The following is a 20,668-nucleotide window of genomic DNA, read 5'->3' on the forward strand; positions in this document are numbered from 1 at the left end:
TTAATTATTATTCTTGTTATTTTTATGTGTGTGGTAATGAAGGTGTCAGGGATTGATTTTGGTGATGAATGTACAACTATGTAATGGTACTGTGAACAATCGAATGTACGATTTGTTTTGTATGACTGAGTGGTATGTGAATATATCTCAATGAAATGAATATAAAAAAATACTTAATAATAAATTTAGCAAAGTGTAAAACGTATACTCCAAAAACTACAAATCATTGTTGAAAGAAATTAAAGAAGATCTAAATAAATGGAAGATTATCCCATGTTCATGGATTAGGAAGACTTAACAATGTTAAGCTGGCAGTACTCCCAAACTGGTCTACAGGTTCAGCACTACCCTATCAGAATTCCAGCTGTCCTCTTAGAGAAATTGACAAGCTGATTCTGAAATTCATATGGAATTATGTGGGACCCAGAATAGCCAAAACAATCTTGGAAAAAAAAGAACAAAGTTGGAAAACTTACACTTACTGATTTCAAAACTTACTACAAAGTGGTACTAACCAAGACAGTATGGTACTGGCACAAGGATGGGCATAGTATTGAGAGTCTGGAAATAAACCCGTACATCTGTGGTCAGCTAGTTTTCATCAAGGGTTCCAAGAGTGTTCAAAGGGAAAAGAATAATCTTTTCTACAAATGGTGCTGGGACAATGGATAGCCACATGCAAAAGAATAAAGTTGGACCCTTATCTCACACTATATATAAAAATTAACTCAAAATATATCAAAGCCTTAAATGTATGCACAAAAAAACTCTAAAACTCTTTGAAGAAAACAGGGCAAATCTTCGTGACCTTGGATTTGACAGAGGATTCTTAGATATCACACTATAAGCACAAGCAACTAAAGAAAAAATAGGTGAATTAGACATCATCAAAATTAAAAACATTTGTGCTTCAGATGAAATCATCAAAACAGTGAAAAGACAACCCACAGAATGGAAGAAAACATTTGCAAATCATATAATGAAAAAGAACTCTTACAGTGTAACAAAGGACATATAACCCAATTTAAAAATTGGCAAAGGATTTGAATAGACACTTCTCCAAAGAAGATATACAAAAGGACAATAAGCACCATCATTATTCATCAGGGAAATGCAAATCAAAGCCACAATAAAATAACGCTTCACACCCACCCACTAGGATGGCTAGAAGACTCAAGAAGTCTGATAATAACAGGTGTTGGCAAGGATGTGGAGAAATCAGAGCCATCAAACACTTCTGGTGGGAATGTAAAGTGGTATATCTGCTTTGGAAAATAGACTGCAGTTCCTCAAACAATTAAACAATAGACTTACTATATGACCCAGCAATTCCACTCCTAGGTATATACCTAAGAGAAATTAAAATGTATGTCCATATGGAAACTTGTACATGAATGTTTATGGCAGCATTTTTCATAATAGACAAAAGGTAGAAGCAACTCAGATGCCCAAGAATGAAGAAATGAATAAATGTGGCTTATCTATACAATGGAATATTATTCAATCATAAGAAGAAATGAAGTGCTGACATATTTTACAACATAGATGAATCTTGAAAAAATTACACTAAGTGAAAGAAGCCAGACACAAAAGACTATATACTGTATGATTCCATTCATATGAAAGTCCAGAATAGGGAAATCTGGAGAGTCAGAAAATAGATAAGGTTGCTTAGAGGAGAGGGGGCTGGAAGGGGGATAGGAGAGTGATAGCTAAAGAGTGTGGTTTCTTGCTGAGGTGATGAAAATAGTATAAAATTGGCTGTGGTGATGTTTGTACGTATCTGTGAGTATATGAAAAACCATTGAATTGTATGCTTTGAAAGGGTGAATTGTATGGTTGTGTGTCTTAGTTTCTTAGGGCTGCCATAACAAAATACCACAGACTTGGTGGCTTAAAACAACAAAAATGTATTGTCTCACAGTTCTGGAGTCTGGAAGTCTGTAATCAAGGTGTCAGCAAGGTCATGCTCCTTCTAAAACCTGTAGGGAGTATCCTTGCCTCTTTTTAACTTCTGGTGGATTGCCGGCAATCCTTGGCATTCCTTGGCTTGCAGCTGCAACATTTCAGTCTCTGCTTCCATTGTCATATGGTATTCTCCCCTTGGTGTCTGTCTGTCTCTGAGTCCAAATTTTCCTTTTCTTATAAGGATACCAGTCATATTTGAATAGGGCTCACCCTAATCCAGTTGGGCCTCATTTTAACTAATTATATCTTCAAAGACCCTGTTTTGAAATCAGGTCACATTCAAGGAACCAGGATTTAGGACTTAATATATCTTTTGGGGAGACAAAATTCAACATATAACAGTATGTGAATTATATTTCGGTAAAGCTGTTTATTTGAAAGTATAAATGAAGGGCTTCTGGTAAAAATCTTGGCACGAATTTACCTTTTGGAGACAGAATTCTTAAATGAACATTGACTGATAAAAGAGTTTAGCCAAGAAGCACTCTGAAAACCATTGGCTGCATACCAGTGTGTGATGATATACTGGTCAGAAAGCTGCTAAAGGTATTCTAGGAGTTACGGATTGAACTGAATACCTTCTTAAATTAGCCCACAATGAAGGTCGAAGAGAGGCAATCTTAGAATTATTCTGTCCTAGTGAAGATTTCCTGGGGAGTTTCCTGACAAGTAGCAGAGCTCCTTCCACATCTGTATAATCTTGGACATCTCATCATCCAGGTTTTCATCTCTGATCTTTGACAGATAGTGTAGGGATGATTCTTTGTACCATAGTGATGACTCAGAGTCAGGAAGTTGGACCATAATTTTTATGGCCACCCTGACTCTTGTATTATGGATTCACAGAAGCAGACGGGCATGTCTTTCAGGCTGCTCATCATCAGAACATAGGTATGGATATGTATTTTCTCTGCTCATGGGAAGCTCTGACAATACGATTTAAGAAATGGGTAAATTGCCACATTATTTTCTTCAGAAATATTTTAGTTTTTTATAAAACCTCAAAAATAACATACAAATAAAACTAGACTTTGTGATACAGATATTTATTAATCAAATGTGAATTTTCAAATTTTATGTTTTAAATTTTAGGTGATTTTAAAAACAACAGTAACTTTGTTTTTATTTCTACAGCAGTCTTTCCCAAAGAAATTTCCCATGTCTCAGTCAGTGCCTCATATTTACATTCAAGTTAAAGAATTTATTTATGCCAGCCTTAAATTTTCAGAGTCATTACACCGGAGGTAAGTTTATTAATAAGAAGTGAATCTCTATCATAGCCATTTTTATGAAGAATTGATACTTTATTTTCATGCTGTGACTCTTTAATGAATTACGATCTCATTGGAAAGGCTTATGTATTTTAGTGACATTTGGGGTTAAGTTGCTATATGTCTGATATTACATTTTTAAACTTTTTGCTATGTAAATTTTAAACATACACTAAAGTAGAGATAATAGAAAATACCTGCATTCTTAGCATCTATATTTAACAGTATTTTTATTCAAATATTTAAAAGTAAATTCCAGAAATAATGAAATTTTACCCCCAAATACTTCATTTTTTTGTTTCAGAAACCGTAACATTTCACTACATAACCACACTTAACAAAATTAACATAATTCCTAAATATTATCACTTCCCTAGTCTATATCAATATTTTCTTGATTGTCCTCAGAATTTCTTTTTACAGTTGGTATGTTTGAATCAGGGTCCAAACAAGATCCCCGCCTTACACTTCTTGTTAAATCTGTTTGACCAATGCCCTCCTTTTTATCTATGTTATTGAGTTGTTGAAAATCTGATATTCTTGATAGTTTTGTTTTTGTTTTTCACAAATAGGCTTGAAGTGAGGATTCAGGCAAATTCAATAGAATAAAAATTGCTGTGGCAGATCGGTATCACACTCAGTAATGGAGAGCAGCACAGCAACTCTAGATAGTGCTAGCCAACCTGATCTTACATGCAAGAGAATACCATTTATCTGGTGTGATGAAAGTAACAACCTATATTTATGGAGACAGGCAATATTATATTATTCCAGTTTTGTTGATAAGGAAACTGAGGCTCAGAGAGGCTATGTCAGTTATCCAGAATAACCAAGATAGTTACAGAGGTGGGATGAAGGATCAGGTCCTCTGATTCCCGTATCAGTGAACGTGCCTGGCATAATGCCTGGCATACAAGGAACAATCGGTTAATGTTAATGAACACTTTATACATCTGTTCAAACCATCTAGAACTCCTTCATTATTGTCACATGTAAGATATATTTCTGATTGTGAATACTCTGCGGAAGACAGGGTGGTGATACTGCCGTTCATACTGCCTCCCTCTCTGAAATCCATTCTTCCTAATTTCATACTGAATAGCATGAAATGTCCTTCTTCAGTGGGAAGCTGTTCTGAATTTTATGTCACAAAAAGCATAAAAGCAGTTCAGATGTAACATTTATTTTTCAGTATAAAACAGTGACAACAATGACAGTTATTCTTTTATTGTGTCTGTGTCTCTTATTGTAAGCTATCACAAATCTCTTTTGGATTTAAACAAAGTATAAATACATGGAAATAGAAATGCATGTTCTGCCAGGGTAAAAGAGTATCTGATATTTTAGGGTTTACATTGCTCTTTCCTTGTGAATAAGGATTCTTTATTTATTTTGTTTTTGATTTTGTACTTTGTTATTAGCCCTGCAAAAGCAAGGCCTCAAAAAATTGGGTATAAACTCAGAATTGTTTCTCTCCACAGAAATCTTTAGTAAAAGGCGAAAGATTTATACAATCTGAAGAGAAACCAGAGTATAGGATTCTTTAAAAGATCCCGAATAATGTGGTTGGGAGAGGGAAGGAAAATACATAACACATAGTAAAATGCCTAGCACATAGTATCTGCTGTCCTATATTGTCCTTATAAGCCAGTGGTTCTCAAAGTGTGCCCCATTCCCACCCCCAGACCAGCAGCATCAGCTTCACCTGGGAAATTATTAGAAAAACAACCTCGGACTTACTGAATTAGAAATTCTGAAGGTGTGACCCAGGTTATACCAAGCTCCTGGGGAACGCTGATGAATGCTAAAGTGTGATGAAACGTGAACCAATACCTTAAGTTTCATCATATACCACTAGCCTCTTGTACCACAATCTCTAACCATGCATTTTAAAGATATCAGCTATTCCTCAATCATGAAACTCACTAGAAGTAATAGATTCTCTATAGTGTACAACATGACACAACATGACACATACAACATAATCTAGCATTTGAAAAACAATGAATATAAATGAGTATTAACTTAAAAGGAATAGCATGAAATAAATAATATTACAATGGGTAGATCTTAGGGCTCAAATGAGCCACCAGTGATTTATGCCTATGTTGTTTTTCATTTAACATTCTAAGGTTCTGATCTAAGAGGGAGGCAGTGTAATGTAGTGATTAATAACATAAGCTTCAAACTCCTATAGACCTTAGTTTGATGCTGACACTTTCTAGCTGCAGGAGGACCTTGAGCAAGTCATTTAATCTCTTTTTACTGCAGTTTCCTCATCTGTAAAATGAGAGAAATAGAAGTACCTAATTCATCCAGTGGTTGTAAGGGTTAAATAAGGTAATGCATGTATATAAAGCACTCAGTACAGTGTCTGGCACTTGGTAGGCACATTGGGCTTGAGAGAGGAGGGGCTGCTACAATATTGGATGGGAGGCTGAAGTTACTCCTGTTTGTATTTTATTTTGTAAGCATTGAAGAGCTGTTGAAGAATTTTTAACCAAGAATGGCATTATTAGAGTTAGATTTTAGAATGATGACTCTGGCCTCAATATGGATGATAGACTGGAGGAGGACAAAAAAACAGTCATATGAGGGAGTGAAGGTAATGGTTCCAGCAAAAGATGAATAAATACTGAAATAGTCAAGATCAGTGGTGATGAAGAAAAGGAACAAATGCAAGAAATATTTAGGAACCTGAAATTTGAGTACTTGTGAATAATTGGATGAATTTAAGGGGTGGAGAACAATTTGACTCACATTTGGGTAGACTTGAGTTTGTTATATATTCCCAGGTAGAGATTCCAGTTACAGTTAGGCATTTCTGAAAACATTTGATTCTTTTTTGTCCAGGAAATGAATAAGATAGACGCATATATTTATTATTTTGAGGTAAATATATGTAAGTGAAAGGGAGGAACATAAAAAGTTTCTCCAATCAATCTTCCTGCAGTTTGGCTCAAATGGAATATAGTTATATTTGAGAATTATTCTTGAAGCTGCAATCCCAAATCTGTAACATTTGTCCCCCTCATCTTTTCCTTTAAATGTAAATTACTTTATTATTGTCTAAGAAGTGTGTCAATTTGCATGTTCTGACCAGTACTGTTTACTACCTAATATGCATGTTGATTCTTGAAACACAGGACTGATATCTAATTAAGATATTGTTAAATTTGTAGGTAGTATGCAAATTTAACGTTTTGAATTAATTTTATTTATAGAGGAAAGACAGTGACTCTCAATTGTTATTTAATTTTTTTACTGCATTTATAACACCAAAAGTCATTTATCATATTATTATATATAATTCTCCCTAAAGTCTGACTAGAACTACAGTTGCTGTATCATTTCTGACTTTTTGTATATGAACTTTAGCATTCTAAAAGTTAATGATGGTATACTAATGCTACAGCAGAATTTTTTCTTTTATCTTTGATAAATATGCTGTTTGTCACTTTTGTTAGTTCATTTTCCGATGGTTCTAATTAACTCTGTGTGATCATAAGTTATCCATTCAGAGAAAGGATCTGGACCTAACATGGAAGTGAAGGGAAAGTTAAACAAAATACATTGTCTGTATTGGATAAGTTTTCATCTGAGAATGATGCTGTACAAGGTGTGTTTAAGCATAATTTGAGTTCTGTCAGAAAAGAAACCAGAGGAATACGTTGTTTGTTCTAGAGAAACTATTGATAGATTAGAAAAAGTTTTCTTACTGAGGAATTGATGCCAGTAACCTTGGAGCTCTACTGGTGAGATGCGCATTCCCTGAGAAGTCTTGATTCTGAATGTAAGAATTCAGAGAGAGATGTTTTCCTCAAGTCTGCCAGAATTAGGGTTAATAAAAATTAAAAAGGGCTCCTACGTCAAAAAGAAGAACATTAAAGTAGTAGTGAGAGGTACTTATGTTACATCAAATCTTGCTCTATTTGTGTTTTTAAAATAATTAATAACTAGTTAATATTTGTGCTTCAGAGACTTTTAAGAGTAATATTTTAATTAAAAAAATAAAATTTTAGCCTATGTCCAAGGCAGTAGCTCTCAGAAGTGCTGAGGTTTAGAAACCTAAGGACAGCTCAACTGTTTTGATAATGAGGCTATCCAAGCAGTCATTATTCACTTAAATTGAAGGCCTAGTAGTTAGGAGAAAATCATCCAAGATTTTTTTGCACTTTCTTAAAACTATTTTAAGATAATTTATTTCTTTCAATCTGTTAAAAAATCTCAGTAGAAAGGGATAGCTTAGCTATATTAAACATCTGGTAATTAAGTATATCTAGAAAGAGCTTTTAGTTTGTGTTTTAAAGGTAATTTTAGCAATAGTTGTGCATGAAGTATCTTTGAAAGTGACTGTCTCATGATGAAGTTGTAATTGAAAAATAGTTTTATTTCCTTATACTAAATAGCCCATGTTTTTTCTGTAATAGTTAACTGAATACATTTAAATTATGCCATAAATGAACATACTTTGAATATGTCACTATTATGAAATGAAGTTGAATTGCAGTTTGTGATTTAACAAATGATTTGTTACAATTTATTTAAAGATATAAAGGAATGACTTGCAGCAAATTATTTTGCTAAAAATTTTAGTAAATTGTGTTAAATTATTATTTAGGATACTAACTAAATTCTTCCCTTGTGATACATTTAATAATATCAACCTTTGTTTTAAGCTCAACAGAAATAGATGACATGCTTAGAAAATCAACAAATCTGCTGCTGACCAGAACTTTGAGTAGTTGTTTACTGAATCTTATTAGAAAACCTCATATAGGTTTGACAGAGGTAGGTTAAAAAGAAACTTATAGCCAAATGTTTCATTATATGAAACAATTATTATAATTTAGTTATTGCTGAATGTCATTCTGTAAAACTAACTTGGTATTTAAATTTATTAATATAAGTGGGTTGTTTTTAAAATGAAAGCAAAATGTGAGGCCAGCGGGTTTATATGGGGAATGGTAGATACTTGAAGATGTTAGAACATATATTTAGATTTATGATTGCCGGACTTTATCTGAAAAGTCAAAATCTTCATTTTAAAAAAAATTTGTAAATGTATAAAATTTGGAAAAGTACTTTGAAAAGCTATTTAAAATTAATTGGCAGACTCTTGATACACACATTTTTTAACAATGATGGAATTTGTAAGCAGGCTTTTAAAATCAGATAATCAGTTGTATCCTGCAATGCCATATTTATGCATTAATGGTATAGTTGGTAGAAGCAATAATCCTATATTTTAAAAAAATCATGTGGCTTTGCATACATGGAACCTGCATTTTACTGGATGTATATTGTGTTTTGTAGCTAGTGCAAATCATCATAAATACAACACACCTGGAACAAGCTTGTAAATACCTTGAGGACTTTATAACTAACATTACAAATATTTCTCAAGAAACTATTCATACTACAAGACTTTATGGACTTTCTACTTTTAAGGTATGTAAAAATCTGACCAAAAGTTTTCATTTCAATCACTGTAAGAAACTTTTAAAAATTAAAAGCAATTTTTATTATATGCCTGATTCCATTATATTCTTAATCATTGTTAACAATGGGCAGAAAATTGTCACTTTTTGGCATTTTAAACATCTTATTAAAATGGAGTAAAGTATATTTATTTTCTGCAGATGTGTGATGGTTAAGTACATACGTCAACTTGGCTAGGTTTTGGGTTCCACTTGTCTGGTCAAACAAGCCCTGGCCTTGTTACTTTAAGGATATTTTATGGATTTAAATCATCAGTAAGTTGCTTGCATCAATGGCTGATTACATCTTCAGTCACCTAAGGAGATTACTTCAACAGTAAGAGAAGTCTCAACCAATCAGTTTAAGGCCTTAAAAGGAGAATTGATGATTTCAGCGGTCAGAAGGAAGAGTTTCCATCTCTACTTCTGCCAGCCAACTTCTCCTGGGAAATTCATTGAAAGCCTTCATTGGAGTTCACGGATTGTGGCCTGCCCTATGGAATTCGGATTTGCCCATCCCCACAATCACATGAGCCAATTCCTAAATAAATCTGAGAATATTTATATATGACTCCTGTTAATTCTGTTTCCCTGGAGAACTCTGACTGAATCAGATTTGGTACTGGGAGTGGATCTTGAAAAACAGAATCTTAAGGATAAGATTTCTGAATTGGTTCTGGAAATTTTGGATTGGTTTTCTAATCTGATTAGGTTCAAAGGCATAATGACTTTTTCCAATGATCAAGATGGCACTGATGGTCCATGGTGTGAGTTGGCAGTAGAGATATGTGAAATATCACGATTGGATACTGCTACTTAAATGCTTACAAGAGGCAAGGCTCTCGATGACAGTGTATTTGACACCTTAACAGAGTTTTCTGGTGGCCTCTTGGAGAATAGGATGACCCTTTCTGTGAATACCAGTCAGGTTCTTTGCCCAGCTACTCCTGTCATTACCCAGTGGGCTCATGAACAAAATGGCCATGGTGGTCAGGATGGAGGTTATGCATATTTCATCATCATGGACTTCCACTCAGAAAGGCCAACGTGGCTACAGCCACTACTGAATGCTACCTGGTGGCAGGTTGATTACATTGGACCGTTTCCATCATGGAAGGGGCAGTGTTTTGTTCTAACTGGAAAAGACACTCTGGATACAGGTTTACCTTCTCTACATACAATGCTTCTGCCGAAACTACCATCTGTGGACTTAACAGAATGCCTTATCCACCGTCATGGTATTCCACACAGCATTGTTTCAAGGAACCCACTTCGTGGCAAATGAAGTGCAGGGATGGGTACATGCTCATGGAACTCACTGATCTTACCATGTTTTCCATCATCCTGAAGTAACTGGATTTATAGAATGGTGGAGTGGCCTTTTGAAGACCCAATTTTAGGGCCAACTGGGTAGTAGTACCTTGCAGGGCCAAGGCAGTGTTCTCAAGGAGGCTGTAGATGCTCTAAATCCTCGTCCACTCTAAGGTGCTGTTTTTCCCATAGCTAGGATTCAGGTACAGGAATCAAGGGTTGGAAATGGGAGTGGCACCACTCACTGTTACCCCTAGTGATTCATTAAAAAAAAAATCTTGCTTCTAGTGGTTCATTTAAAAAAAAAAATCTTGCTTCCCCTCCCTGCAGCCTTAAGCTCTGCTGGTCTACAGGTCTTAGTTCCAAAAGGAAGAGCTCTTCTACCATGAGACTGAACAAGTCCATTGAACTGGAAGTTAAGACTGCTACCTGGCCACTTTGGGCTCCTCATGCCTCTGAATCAACAGGCAAGGAAGGGGATTACTGTAATGGCAGTGGTGATTGATTCTGATTATCAAGGGATATAGGATTGCTACTACACAATGGAGGTAAAGGAGAGTTTTCCTGGAATGCAAGATACTCCCTAGGGCGACTGTTAGTACCACCATGCCCTGTGATTCAAGTCAATGGAAAACTGCAGCAACCCAATCCAAGCAGGACTATTAATGGCCTAGAAACTTCAGGAATGAAACTTTGGTTCACCGCACCAGGCAGAGAACCATGGCCAGCTGAAGTCCTTACTGAGGGAATAGGAATATGGAATGGGCAGTGGAAGAAGATAGTTATAAATATGAACTTTGACCACGTGACTAGTTACAGAAACGAGGACCGTAATGGTTATGAATATTTCTTCCTTGTTTTGTTATGAATATGTTTGTTTATATAATATATATATATATCCCTTTAACATATAACATGAGTTGTATTAACTTTATGTTATGGTATTTAAGTTATAGGATATCAAGTTTAGCAGTGAACATTACCTGAGGACTTACACCCTCTTCTGGGGAAAGAAGTAGTGCATTTCCAGTTGTACTTGGGACAGCTGAGTATTGTTAGTTGAAAATATGACTGTTACTGCTTTTATTTAGAGATTAAGTATGGTTTAAGGAGATGTGTATGGGCGCCACGTTGACAAGGGATGGACTGTGATGGTTAAATTCATGTGTCAAGTTGGCCAGGTTATGGTGCCCAGTTGTTTGGTCAAGCAAGCCCTGGCCTGATTGTTACTGTGAGGATATTCTATGGATTTAAATCATCAGTAAGTTGCTTGCATCTATGCTAAGTAAATCTACAATCATCTAAGGAGATTACCTACAATGAGAGAAGTTTCATCCAATCATTTGATGGCCTTAAAAGAAGAACTGATGATTTCAGCAATCAGAAGGAAGGATTTCCATTTTTTTTGCAGAATTCGTCAAAAACCTTCATCGGAGTTCACACGTTGTGGCCTGCCCTATGGAATTCAGACTTGCCCATCCCCACAGTTGCATGAGCCAATTCTTATAATAAATCTCATAATATTTTCTTTATATCTGCCTATTTCTATATTTATATATCTATATTTGTATCTATACCTATATCCTATCAATTCTGTTTCCATGGAACCCTGACTAATACAAGATGTATCACATTTTTTTCAAGGTTTGAAGACTTACAGTAGTGCTAATTGGCCTAACTGAATTTCCATTAATGTCTCACAGTTCAATGATTAATTTTATATATAATGCATATACATATATGTGTGTTTGGGTATTAAAAATATAAGACTTAAGTTTAAAACTTGCTTTTTATTCTTTATTGGTTCTGGTCTGAAGAAAAGGAAATGTTACCTTATTTTAATGTCATTAAAGTCCTCCTTTTGTTCTGAATGGAAAGATTTCTGTTTGTATAATATAATGAGATATACCAAAAGATTAATTAATGATTGTTTTAAGAAGAAGGTAAAATTAAATAATTTCATTAATTCGTTTTATTAAATACTTTATTGATTTGGAGTTATATGGATGAGACACTGGCATAGTCTAATAATACAAATCCTTTTGCATTGTAGTTTTTGTTACGCTAATGATAAACCACTTACTGATCCCTCATCTATAAAATGAGCTTCATAGTTTAAACACTTTCTATTAAAAAGAATTCTCATCTTCCTGCTCTTGCTATAAGTTACCCAAGTTATCTCCTAAAATTATAATGTAATCATTTATATTTAAAAAATTCAGTGTACTTATAATTAGAAATAAATAATATAATGTTAAAGTTAACCATCCTTTGAAAGTGTGAAGTCCAAAAATGACCCTGGCTTTCAAAAACGATCTGCCTGGCCCCCAAATGTTATGCTACTCTGATGACTCTGAGTTCATGTATTCATCCTAATAGATGAAGCAAAATGCAGAATGATATCTGACTCCACACATTTACAAAATAAGTTATTAGAACTGAGACAGAAACCTGAAAAAAATAGGTATTTATTCACATGGATACAGGGATTGAGGGCATTTATTCTAGTGTTAGATTGCTATGTCACCTTGTCTTGGACAAATTTTTTAATTTATTTCTTTACCTATAAAATTACAGTAACAGTATAACTCCTGCCTCTTACAATTAATCGTTAATTAAAGGATTAAAGGAGATACCTTTAATGGTGTCATTTATTGTACATCATGTATGCTTTAAGCATTCTGTTAGGTGCTGAGGATATAAAAATGTATCCCTGTCCAAGAAGCTCATAGGAGAAAAAACTTTGAACAGACACTTAACAATATGGTATGGTGAGTACTATAATATAGGAGGAGACTGTACAAGTTTTTTGACCTTTATTTATCCAAGGACAAATTGATGCCTGTTATCACAGTATTGATTATTAGCATTTATAAGAGATTTTTGCACAGTCTCTATTTAACTGTTAATGTTAAATTTAATATGCTTATTTCACTCTGATTAAAACTTGAATTGCCTTGACATCTAGTGTATCTAGGGATCCTTAAGTAGTTTTTTCTTATAAGTCAAAGAACCAAAGATATTGGAACATAATACTTTTATATTGTGGATCTAGGAACTATACTTCTCAAAACCTGCCTGTTGGGAGGGAATGCTTAGAAATGTTAGCTTTGATCCATCATTCCAGGGATTCCTTGAGTTGTAGATATTTAGTAGAAACCACAACAGTGTAGCAAACCTTACTGAGGAACAGAGAATTTCCATGCATACTGAGAAGTCAGTTGCATGTTTCACAGAGATAACTAAAGCAAAGTCTGGATTACAGACATTTATATGGATTGCTTAGATAACCTCTTAGCCTAATTCCTTTCAGTCCAGGGGCCTTACAAAACATATACCTATTTAAGGGCTTAATGGTTATGAAAATATAAGTACTTATAGGATTCTGTTACTTACACCTTCCTTTGTGCCCCTCCCCACAAAAAGCACGTATGGAAACACTAAGTGCCTCCTATGACATATACATTTACTTTATGAAATATTATATAGACTATCTTGTTAGCTTGCCTTTCAGTTTCCTAAATCTGTGAGTGATACAAAAGGTACAAAAGTGGTTCCTGCCTTCAAGCAGTACCTCAGGTTTTTGAAATTAACTTGAATCCACACTGAGAGCTACTTAAAGCTAATATAAGGCTTCTCATAACTAAAAAGATTTCCATCAGCATAGAGGGGGAAAAAAAGAATCTTACTCTCTTTTTAATCTGTGAGGTAGAGAAATAGCCCCGTTCTTTCTGTTTGGCATCAGGGTTCTTTAACATGGCTCCATGGAGCCTTTCCAACCTGCTACCCTGAAGAGTCCATTTCTTTTGAGTCCTGGCAGTGATTACAACTTTTAAGTGCCTAGAAGAAATACATTTCTGATTCTTTTTCTAATTTGCCTGTTCTCATCTGCTGATGACTAACTCAGTTGTCATTTTTTAAAAAGCATTGGCTGTCATATTTTTCTTTTTGTTTTCCTTTACCTCCACCTTCCCCTCTTCTCATCTTTCCTCATTAGAGAGGGCTGCTTAAAGCAATTTTTTTTTTTGCTTTACAGCTTATTTAGTACATTTGAATGACATAAAATCCTAAATGGCAAATCAGAAAATGGCAGGAAGCAAGATCAGACCAGGTAACAAAGATTTATTGACTAGAATAATTAAGTTGCATATGTAAATGTAAGAATTAAAAAGTAAATAAAGGAGATGCTACTTTGCCAAAAACATAAATGCTAATAGAAAAAACAAAAGCATTTTCAGTTCCATAAGCAAAAGAGGAAGATAACAAAATTTATAGACTACTTCAACCCCCATTGATAGATGAAAGTGCTCAGCTTTCTGTTTTTCTGTAATTTATCATCAGTAATCAGTTAATTACAATAAATGCCTCTTATAAAGATAGTAGAGAGCAGAAATAGAATGGGGAAGGAAATGGTTGAGGAGTACTTTTAGAAGCTATTTATATCAGATGATTGGCAAACTTGATGACAAGCAACCTAGATTACATAAGGAGTGTCATATGCTACTACTAAACCTCTAGCCATTATTTTTTAAGGTTTTTGAGGTGCAAAAGCTCCTGAAAATCAGAAAGGTCAAAAACATAATGCCTGGCAGTGGAGGTGACCGGGGACCAAGCATTTCAGATCTGCTTGGTAAACCCAGTGTAAGATCATGCTTGGCTGCAAGGTTGGTGTGTCTCCAGACACTGCCTTCCAGGGTCTTCCATCCAGCTTTCATCAAGGCCTCCCCTGGTCTGAGGAATTCCATCACAAAGAATCAGTGACTCTTAACACCTAGCAGGTAATATGCCAGCAGGACAAGAATTGGGATCCGGTGCGGGAAAACTGGCCAGGAACTTAAAAGATGCAGCATTGGAGCCACTGATAGAAACAATATTTAAAATTGGCCAGATGGCAGTGGGATTGGGAAAGCCATAAGGACCACAGTCCCCTTTGTCTAGTTTATGGATGGATGAGTAGAAAAATGGGGGAAGGAAACAAACAAACAAACAAAGGCACCCAATGTTCTTTTTTACTTTAATTGCTCTTTTTCACTTTAATTGTTATTCTTGTTACATTTGTGTGTGTGGTAATGAAGGTGTCAGGGATTGATTTTGGTGATGAATGCATAACTATGTAATGGTACTGTGAACAGTCGAATGTATGATTTGTTTTGTATGTCTGCAGGGTATGTGAATATATCTCAATAAAATGAATATTAAAAAAAAATTGATCAGATGGGAAGGTGGTTTGTTGCTGGAGGAGCTGCTGTTGGTCTTGGAGCCCTGTGCTACTATCGCCTGGGAATGTCTAATAAGATTGGAGCTACTGAAAAGGCTGTAATTTGGCCTCAGTATGTGAAGGATAGAATTCATTCTACCTATAAGTACTTAGCAGGAAGTATTGGTTTAACAGCTTTGTCTGCCTTTGTGGTGAGCAGATCTCCTGTCCTCATGAACTTTATGATGAGAGAGGCTCTTGGGTGATAATTGGTGCAACCTTTGTAGCCATGACTGGAGCTGGAATGCTGGTATGATCGATACCCTATGACCAGAGTCCTGGCCCAAAGCATCTTGCTTGGTTGCTACATTCTGGTGTGATGGGTGCAGTTGGTGGCTCCTCTGGCGATACTTGGGGGCCCTTTTCTCATCCAGGCTGCTTGCTACACAGCCGGCATTGTGGGTGGCCTCTCCACTGTGGCTATGTGTGCACCCAGCGAGAAGTTTATGAACATGGGCGCACCCCTGGGAGTGGGCCTGGTCTCGTCTTTGTGTCCTCACTGGGATCTATGTTTCTTCCACCTACTATGGTGGCTGGTGCCACTCTGTACTCAGTGGCGATTTATGGTGGATTGGTTCTTTTCAGCACGTTCCTCTTTTATGACACCCAGAAAGTAATCAGGCGTGCTGAAGTATCACCATTATATGGAGGTCAAAAATACGATCCCATCAATTCGATGATGGAAATCTACATTAAATATATTTATGGATATACATTAAATATATTTATGCAAGTTGCCAGTATGCTAGCAACTGGAGGCAGCAGAAAGAAATGAAAGGACTTTACTTCTGGCTTCTCTAATACATCAGATGTCTTGCTTGTTTAATAGGGGCAGATATTCATTAAGTAGTTTGTACAAGCAGCTTATGTTGACATTTAGAAGATAAGAGCATATCAACATGTTTAAAATGTTCCAGTATAATGTGAAGCTTCAGATCTGCTTTTTCTTCTGGAGAATAAATTCAGTAGTTTCCTTCCAAATAAGCACACACATTTCCAGTTCTCATGTTTGAGCTATTAAAAATGTTTTAATGAATATGAAAACTAAGATTGTGTTATCAAAATTCAAGTATTTTATCTATTTTTAAGTTTTTTTGGTTAAGTAAAAATTAGCAAACTTGTGTTAACCTGCCTATTTTGGGATTGCAGAATAGTGTAAGTAATGTCGTAAGTGAGAAAGGGGTTTGGTAAAGGGACCAGAAGAGAAGGGTCTCCACAGTTTCTCTTTGAATATTTAGGACTAAGAACTTGTGTAAAGGGTGGCGAGCCAGTGAGAGTTCTCTGGCTATTTGGAAACAAACAAGTGATCACTGTTTTTCATCTGCTGGACTTGGCGGAAGCAGAAAGTGTAAGACAGAGAGCCTCCCCACACTCCTCAGTGCCTTCCTTATAAGGGAGATGTGGTCATGTCTGGCCTCTTAGTTATTGTTACAGTAGTCCAGAATGTTAATCATGGAGAACCCCTAATACAGTATATATGTAAATTTTTACTTTTGGACTTCTAGAATAAAATATTCTTAACATTATTAAAATATATATATATATAATGCCCATCTTTTATAAAAGAAGTGGAGGTAACTTAGGCAGTTTGACAATTAGAAAAGTATTCAGTTTACAGTGACCTGCATCAGTCCCAGATATTGAGAAGCTGGATTTTGAATTATTCCAGACTCTGATTCTAGCCCCAAGTCTTTATTTTCCTTTTCTGCTTGTAAATGGAGTAGCTAGCAGATGGTTCTATGGGAATTTATATTTTTCTGGGATATTTGGGACAGTCCACTCTGATAAGCAAGAAATGAAATATTTTATCTTGTCTAAAATAAGGCTTTTAATAGTGTCTCAAAAGACTTCCTATGTACAAAGCTTGGAAGTTTTCATCTAAACCAATTGTCATGTTTGATCTGGGGGACATATTAAATGATGTTTATTGAGCAAAAAAATTTTTTATGGTACTCTGCTAAATGTTGAGGGGAAGTTGTGGAATCCTTCTTAAACACTAGGATTTTTTAATCTAAAAGGGTAGTTACAGTGTATAATAAGTAAATAAATTTGTTCCTTTAAACATGCTTGATTTGGTTTTCTAGTGTTCTATGTTTTTAAAATTTTAATGACTTTAGGTGAGAGTATGCTCTCCAGTACAATGTAATCATCCTGCTTACCATAATCACTTTTCCTGCCACACTCATTCATGTTACCTGACTGGACCCTGAAGGCATTTGGGTATTTGCATCGCTTTGGAACATGGGTAGGATTACAACCAGCAGAAATGAGGGAAGGGAGGAACTGATGTAAACCCAGACGCAGAAGTCAGAAAGCTCAAGGTATATTCAGAGATTCTGAACCTAAAGTACAACAACCCAAAAGATGGAATATAAAATCATTTATTCATTTTATATTAATAAGCAGGCTTAATTTTATTTTATAATTAAGTTTCATTTACATATTTTTTGAAATATATATTCTGGGGAAAAATGTAATTCCTTTTAGAAGCAGTTATTGCCAGTTCCTTTCCTTAATTTTCTATCTTCAGTTTCTTTATCTCATCTGAGTCACAGCTTTCTAAGTGATTCAGGGATGCTTCAGCTTGTATTGTCTAACTCTAGTTACCCTAAGAAGTTGCTTTGGATTTGCCCCATAAAAATTCTTGTTTATTCATTATTAACTGTAACTCCTAATAGTAATCTGTATCTCCAGTATAGCATTCAGTGTACTGTTTGAAACTTGCTGGCTTTTGAACTATGAGATTATGGATCTCTGATTTATAGTCCTTGGTGACTATATTCTCTTATGAAGAAAAGTATTTTAAAGATTAGATTTTTAGAACTTTGTGAAAACTTCAGGTCTTCTAATTAATGTAAGCTTTCATTGGCTTTTCATCTTTGACTTCTTAGTTCATTGAACTTAGTTCATATTGAGCTTTGTTTAACCCAGACTGTTAATGAACAAGTGCTGGTACATGATTTACATGAGTATTAGGTACAATATAGATTGTAAAACCTACAACTCTTTTTTTTTAATCACGTGTATATAGTATAATGAAAACCTGGTGAAAAGTAGCCATTTCACTGAATTAATGAGAAGCATAAGCAAGCAAATCCTTCTTTTGTTTTTTGATACATTTTAGATGTCAAATATAAGAATTAAAGTTTCCCTTGGTTGTTACACTGACATCTAAAACGTCTAAAGGAAGTTTTATGTATATATATATATATTTTTTTTTAAACATAATTTCATAAGTTGGCTCCTCATTCTGCTAATCTCATTTTTTATAGTGGTACCTTCATTTTTCTTGCCTCTTTGCCTGGAAAATCTATAGTTATCTTAGATGTATTTCTTTTTTCATTTTTTCTTTTTAATTGCTCCCATCATACCCCTCTCCTCATCATATATAATTACTAGGTTTCTTTGTTCAGTTCTACTTTTTTCCCTCTGTCCATAGGAATTGCCCCTATATTAGCCAGTAGTGGTGTTGGGTAATGAGTTGGATGCAGTATGCAGTATAACTTAACATTTGGAATTTTTTTGATCAAGATTGTAGATAATTGGAATATTGTTTCTTAAATTTTAGCAGGAAGGAAAAGTTAGGGAGGACATTTTTGTTTTGACAGTCCTGGCCTCATTTTCTGCTTAGATTTTTAAGGCCCAGAAAAAATGTCATAGAATAGTGTTCCCATTGCTCTAAATGAATGAAAGTAAATGTAATTTTTTTTTTCCTAGAATGTTCAATGACATGTTTCAGGTAGGATTCTTGTGTTAGTCGGGACTAGTTCTGTTGGAGTTGACAGAAAACCCAACTCAGACTACCTTGAACAACAAAGGGAAATTATTGACCAATATAACTGCAAAGTTCAAGGATAGAATAGGTAAAGCTGGAGTCAACTATTCAGGAGATGTCACCAATGACCCATAGTTCTTCCATCTTTAAATTCTGCCTTAATGCAATTTTGGCTTCATCTTCGACTATATATGTGATCCTGCTGCTCAGTTAGTGCTCGAAACCTCACATCCTTATGCCATATCATCTAAAGGAAGAGAGTTTCCCTCCACCAGCTGCCATGGAATTCCCTGTGATTAAAAAGTTGGGAATTGCTGATTGACTTAAGCTCTTCAAGATCCATCCTTGGAACTAGATATAGGTTTAGTCTTACCCAAACTACATAGCTCTGAATCAGGGAAGGATTGTTTTCCAAAACATTTGTGAAGTGTTCCAAGAAGAAGGGGGAATGGATGATAGGTAGTCAATCATAGATTTTTTTTAATTAAATCTTCATTTTATTGAGATATATTCACATACCACGCAGTCGTAGAAAACAAATCGTACATTCGATTGTTCACAGTACCATCACAAGAAGAAGGGGGAATGGATGATAGGTAGTCAATCAGATTTTTACAAACATGTTTACTTGATCAGTACTTGACTTGTATCAGTACTTGACTTTTATTCAAAACACACTTTCTAATGATCCAGGAAGTCTGAGGTAGAGCTTGAGCATGTATTTGTTATGAAAAAGATCCTCAGATGACTCTGTTGCACACCCATGGTTGAGAACTACTAATAGTATGATATCACTTAAGTTTTATACATTGAAATAAAAAATAGTTCTCAAATTATGCTAGATGCATTTCTTCCTCCAGAGGACACTGTTACTTTAACAAGCAAATAAAGAATTAATGGCTTTGTTATATAAGTTGAATCTTTTAAAATTTAATTTTGGAGTTAGTTGATATGTTCCTGACCTTCTGGTGAGATCATAAGTATTGAGAGTATTTTGAGTTCAACTGTAGAACTCCCAAAGAAGTCCAATACTAATTTTCTTAGCAGTTTCTGAATCACAATTAGTAATCTTCTATTAGAAATGTCTTAACAAGTAATTCACTGTATTCCTATGTATAAGTACAGGGAAGTTACAGTGAAGGCTTTTTCTGTCTTGTCTTTTCTTTCTTGTTCCTGTTTCTTTAAAAATAAAATGTTGTGAGTCAATTCATGCAGTGGTAAGGATGAAAGACGCTTGTTTTCTAGTAATTATATTTGTCTGGATTATAAAATAATCCTTGGAAAAGTCCTTTTAAATGTTGAATTTGGAACATGTTTAGAGCGTTTAGAGCAGTGTCCAAAAATGCTGTCTGAAAGTTTTCCTTCACAGAACACAACTGCTAACTCCCTGACTTGAGAGATTTCTTTGCTTGCTATTATAGCCTGTGGAAGGCATTAATAAACTTTTGAAAATATATGGAATACCCCTCCCTCCAATTTTTCTAACATGTAAAAGTAGAGAAAAGTTTATCTCAACCTAGACGGTTTATGGGAAAAATGGAACTTGATCTTATTGTCACCTCAGAATAGTAAATTAATCAGCAAAGAAGTTCCAAAGAGCAACAAC

The 20,668-nt window shown here is 35.0% G+C and overlaps 1 protein-coding gene, 1 non-coding gene and 1 pseudogene across 8 annotated transcripts in view; 2 read left to right on the top strand and 1 right to left on the bottom strand.

Moving 5' to 3' along the window:
- The window catches only part of EXOC6 (exocyst complex component 6), a 228,740-nt gene that overhangs the window by 133,339 nt on the left and 74,733 nt on the right, over positions 1-20,668 (top strand). For 5 of the 7 annotated variants that reach the window (XM_037804144.1, XM_037804148.1, XM_037804147.1 and 2 more), the window contains 3 exons: positions 3,103-3,212; positions 7,919-8,030; positions 8,556-8,690. In XM_037804144.1, coding sequence (XP_037660072.1) covers positions 3,103-3,212; positions 7,919-8,030; positions 8,556-8,690 — 357 coding nt within the window. Of the gene's footprint in view, positions 1-3,102; positions 3,213-7,918; positions 8,031-8,555; positions 8,691-10,360; positions 11,167-20,668 lie in introns of those variants that run through there. The other 2 variants (XM_037804149.1, XM_037804145.1) reach the window with 2 other exon arrangements.
- On the bottom strand, positions 4,659-4,774 carry LOC119511009. Its single transcript, XR_005212102.1, has one exon. It is a non-coding gene; the product is annotated as a U5 spliceosomal RNA (small nuclear RNA).
- Positions 14,612-16,062, top strand: LOC119510696 (annotated as a pseudogene).

This window comes from Choloepus didactylus, chromosome 15, assembly GCF_015220235.1.
Source record: "Choloepus didactylus isolate mChoDid1 chromosome 15, mChoDid1.pri, whole genome shotgun sequence".
In the NCBI taxonomy this organism is placed as follows: Eukaryota; Metazoa; Chordata; class Mammalia; order Pilosa; family Megalonychidae; genus Choloepus; species Choloepus didactylus.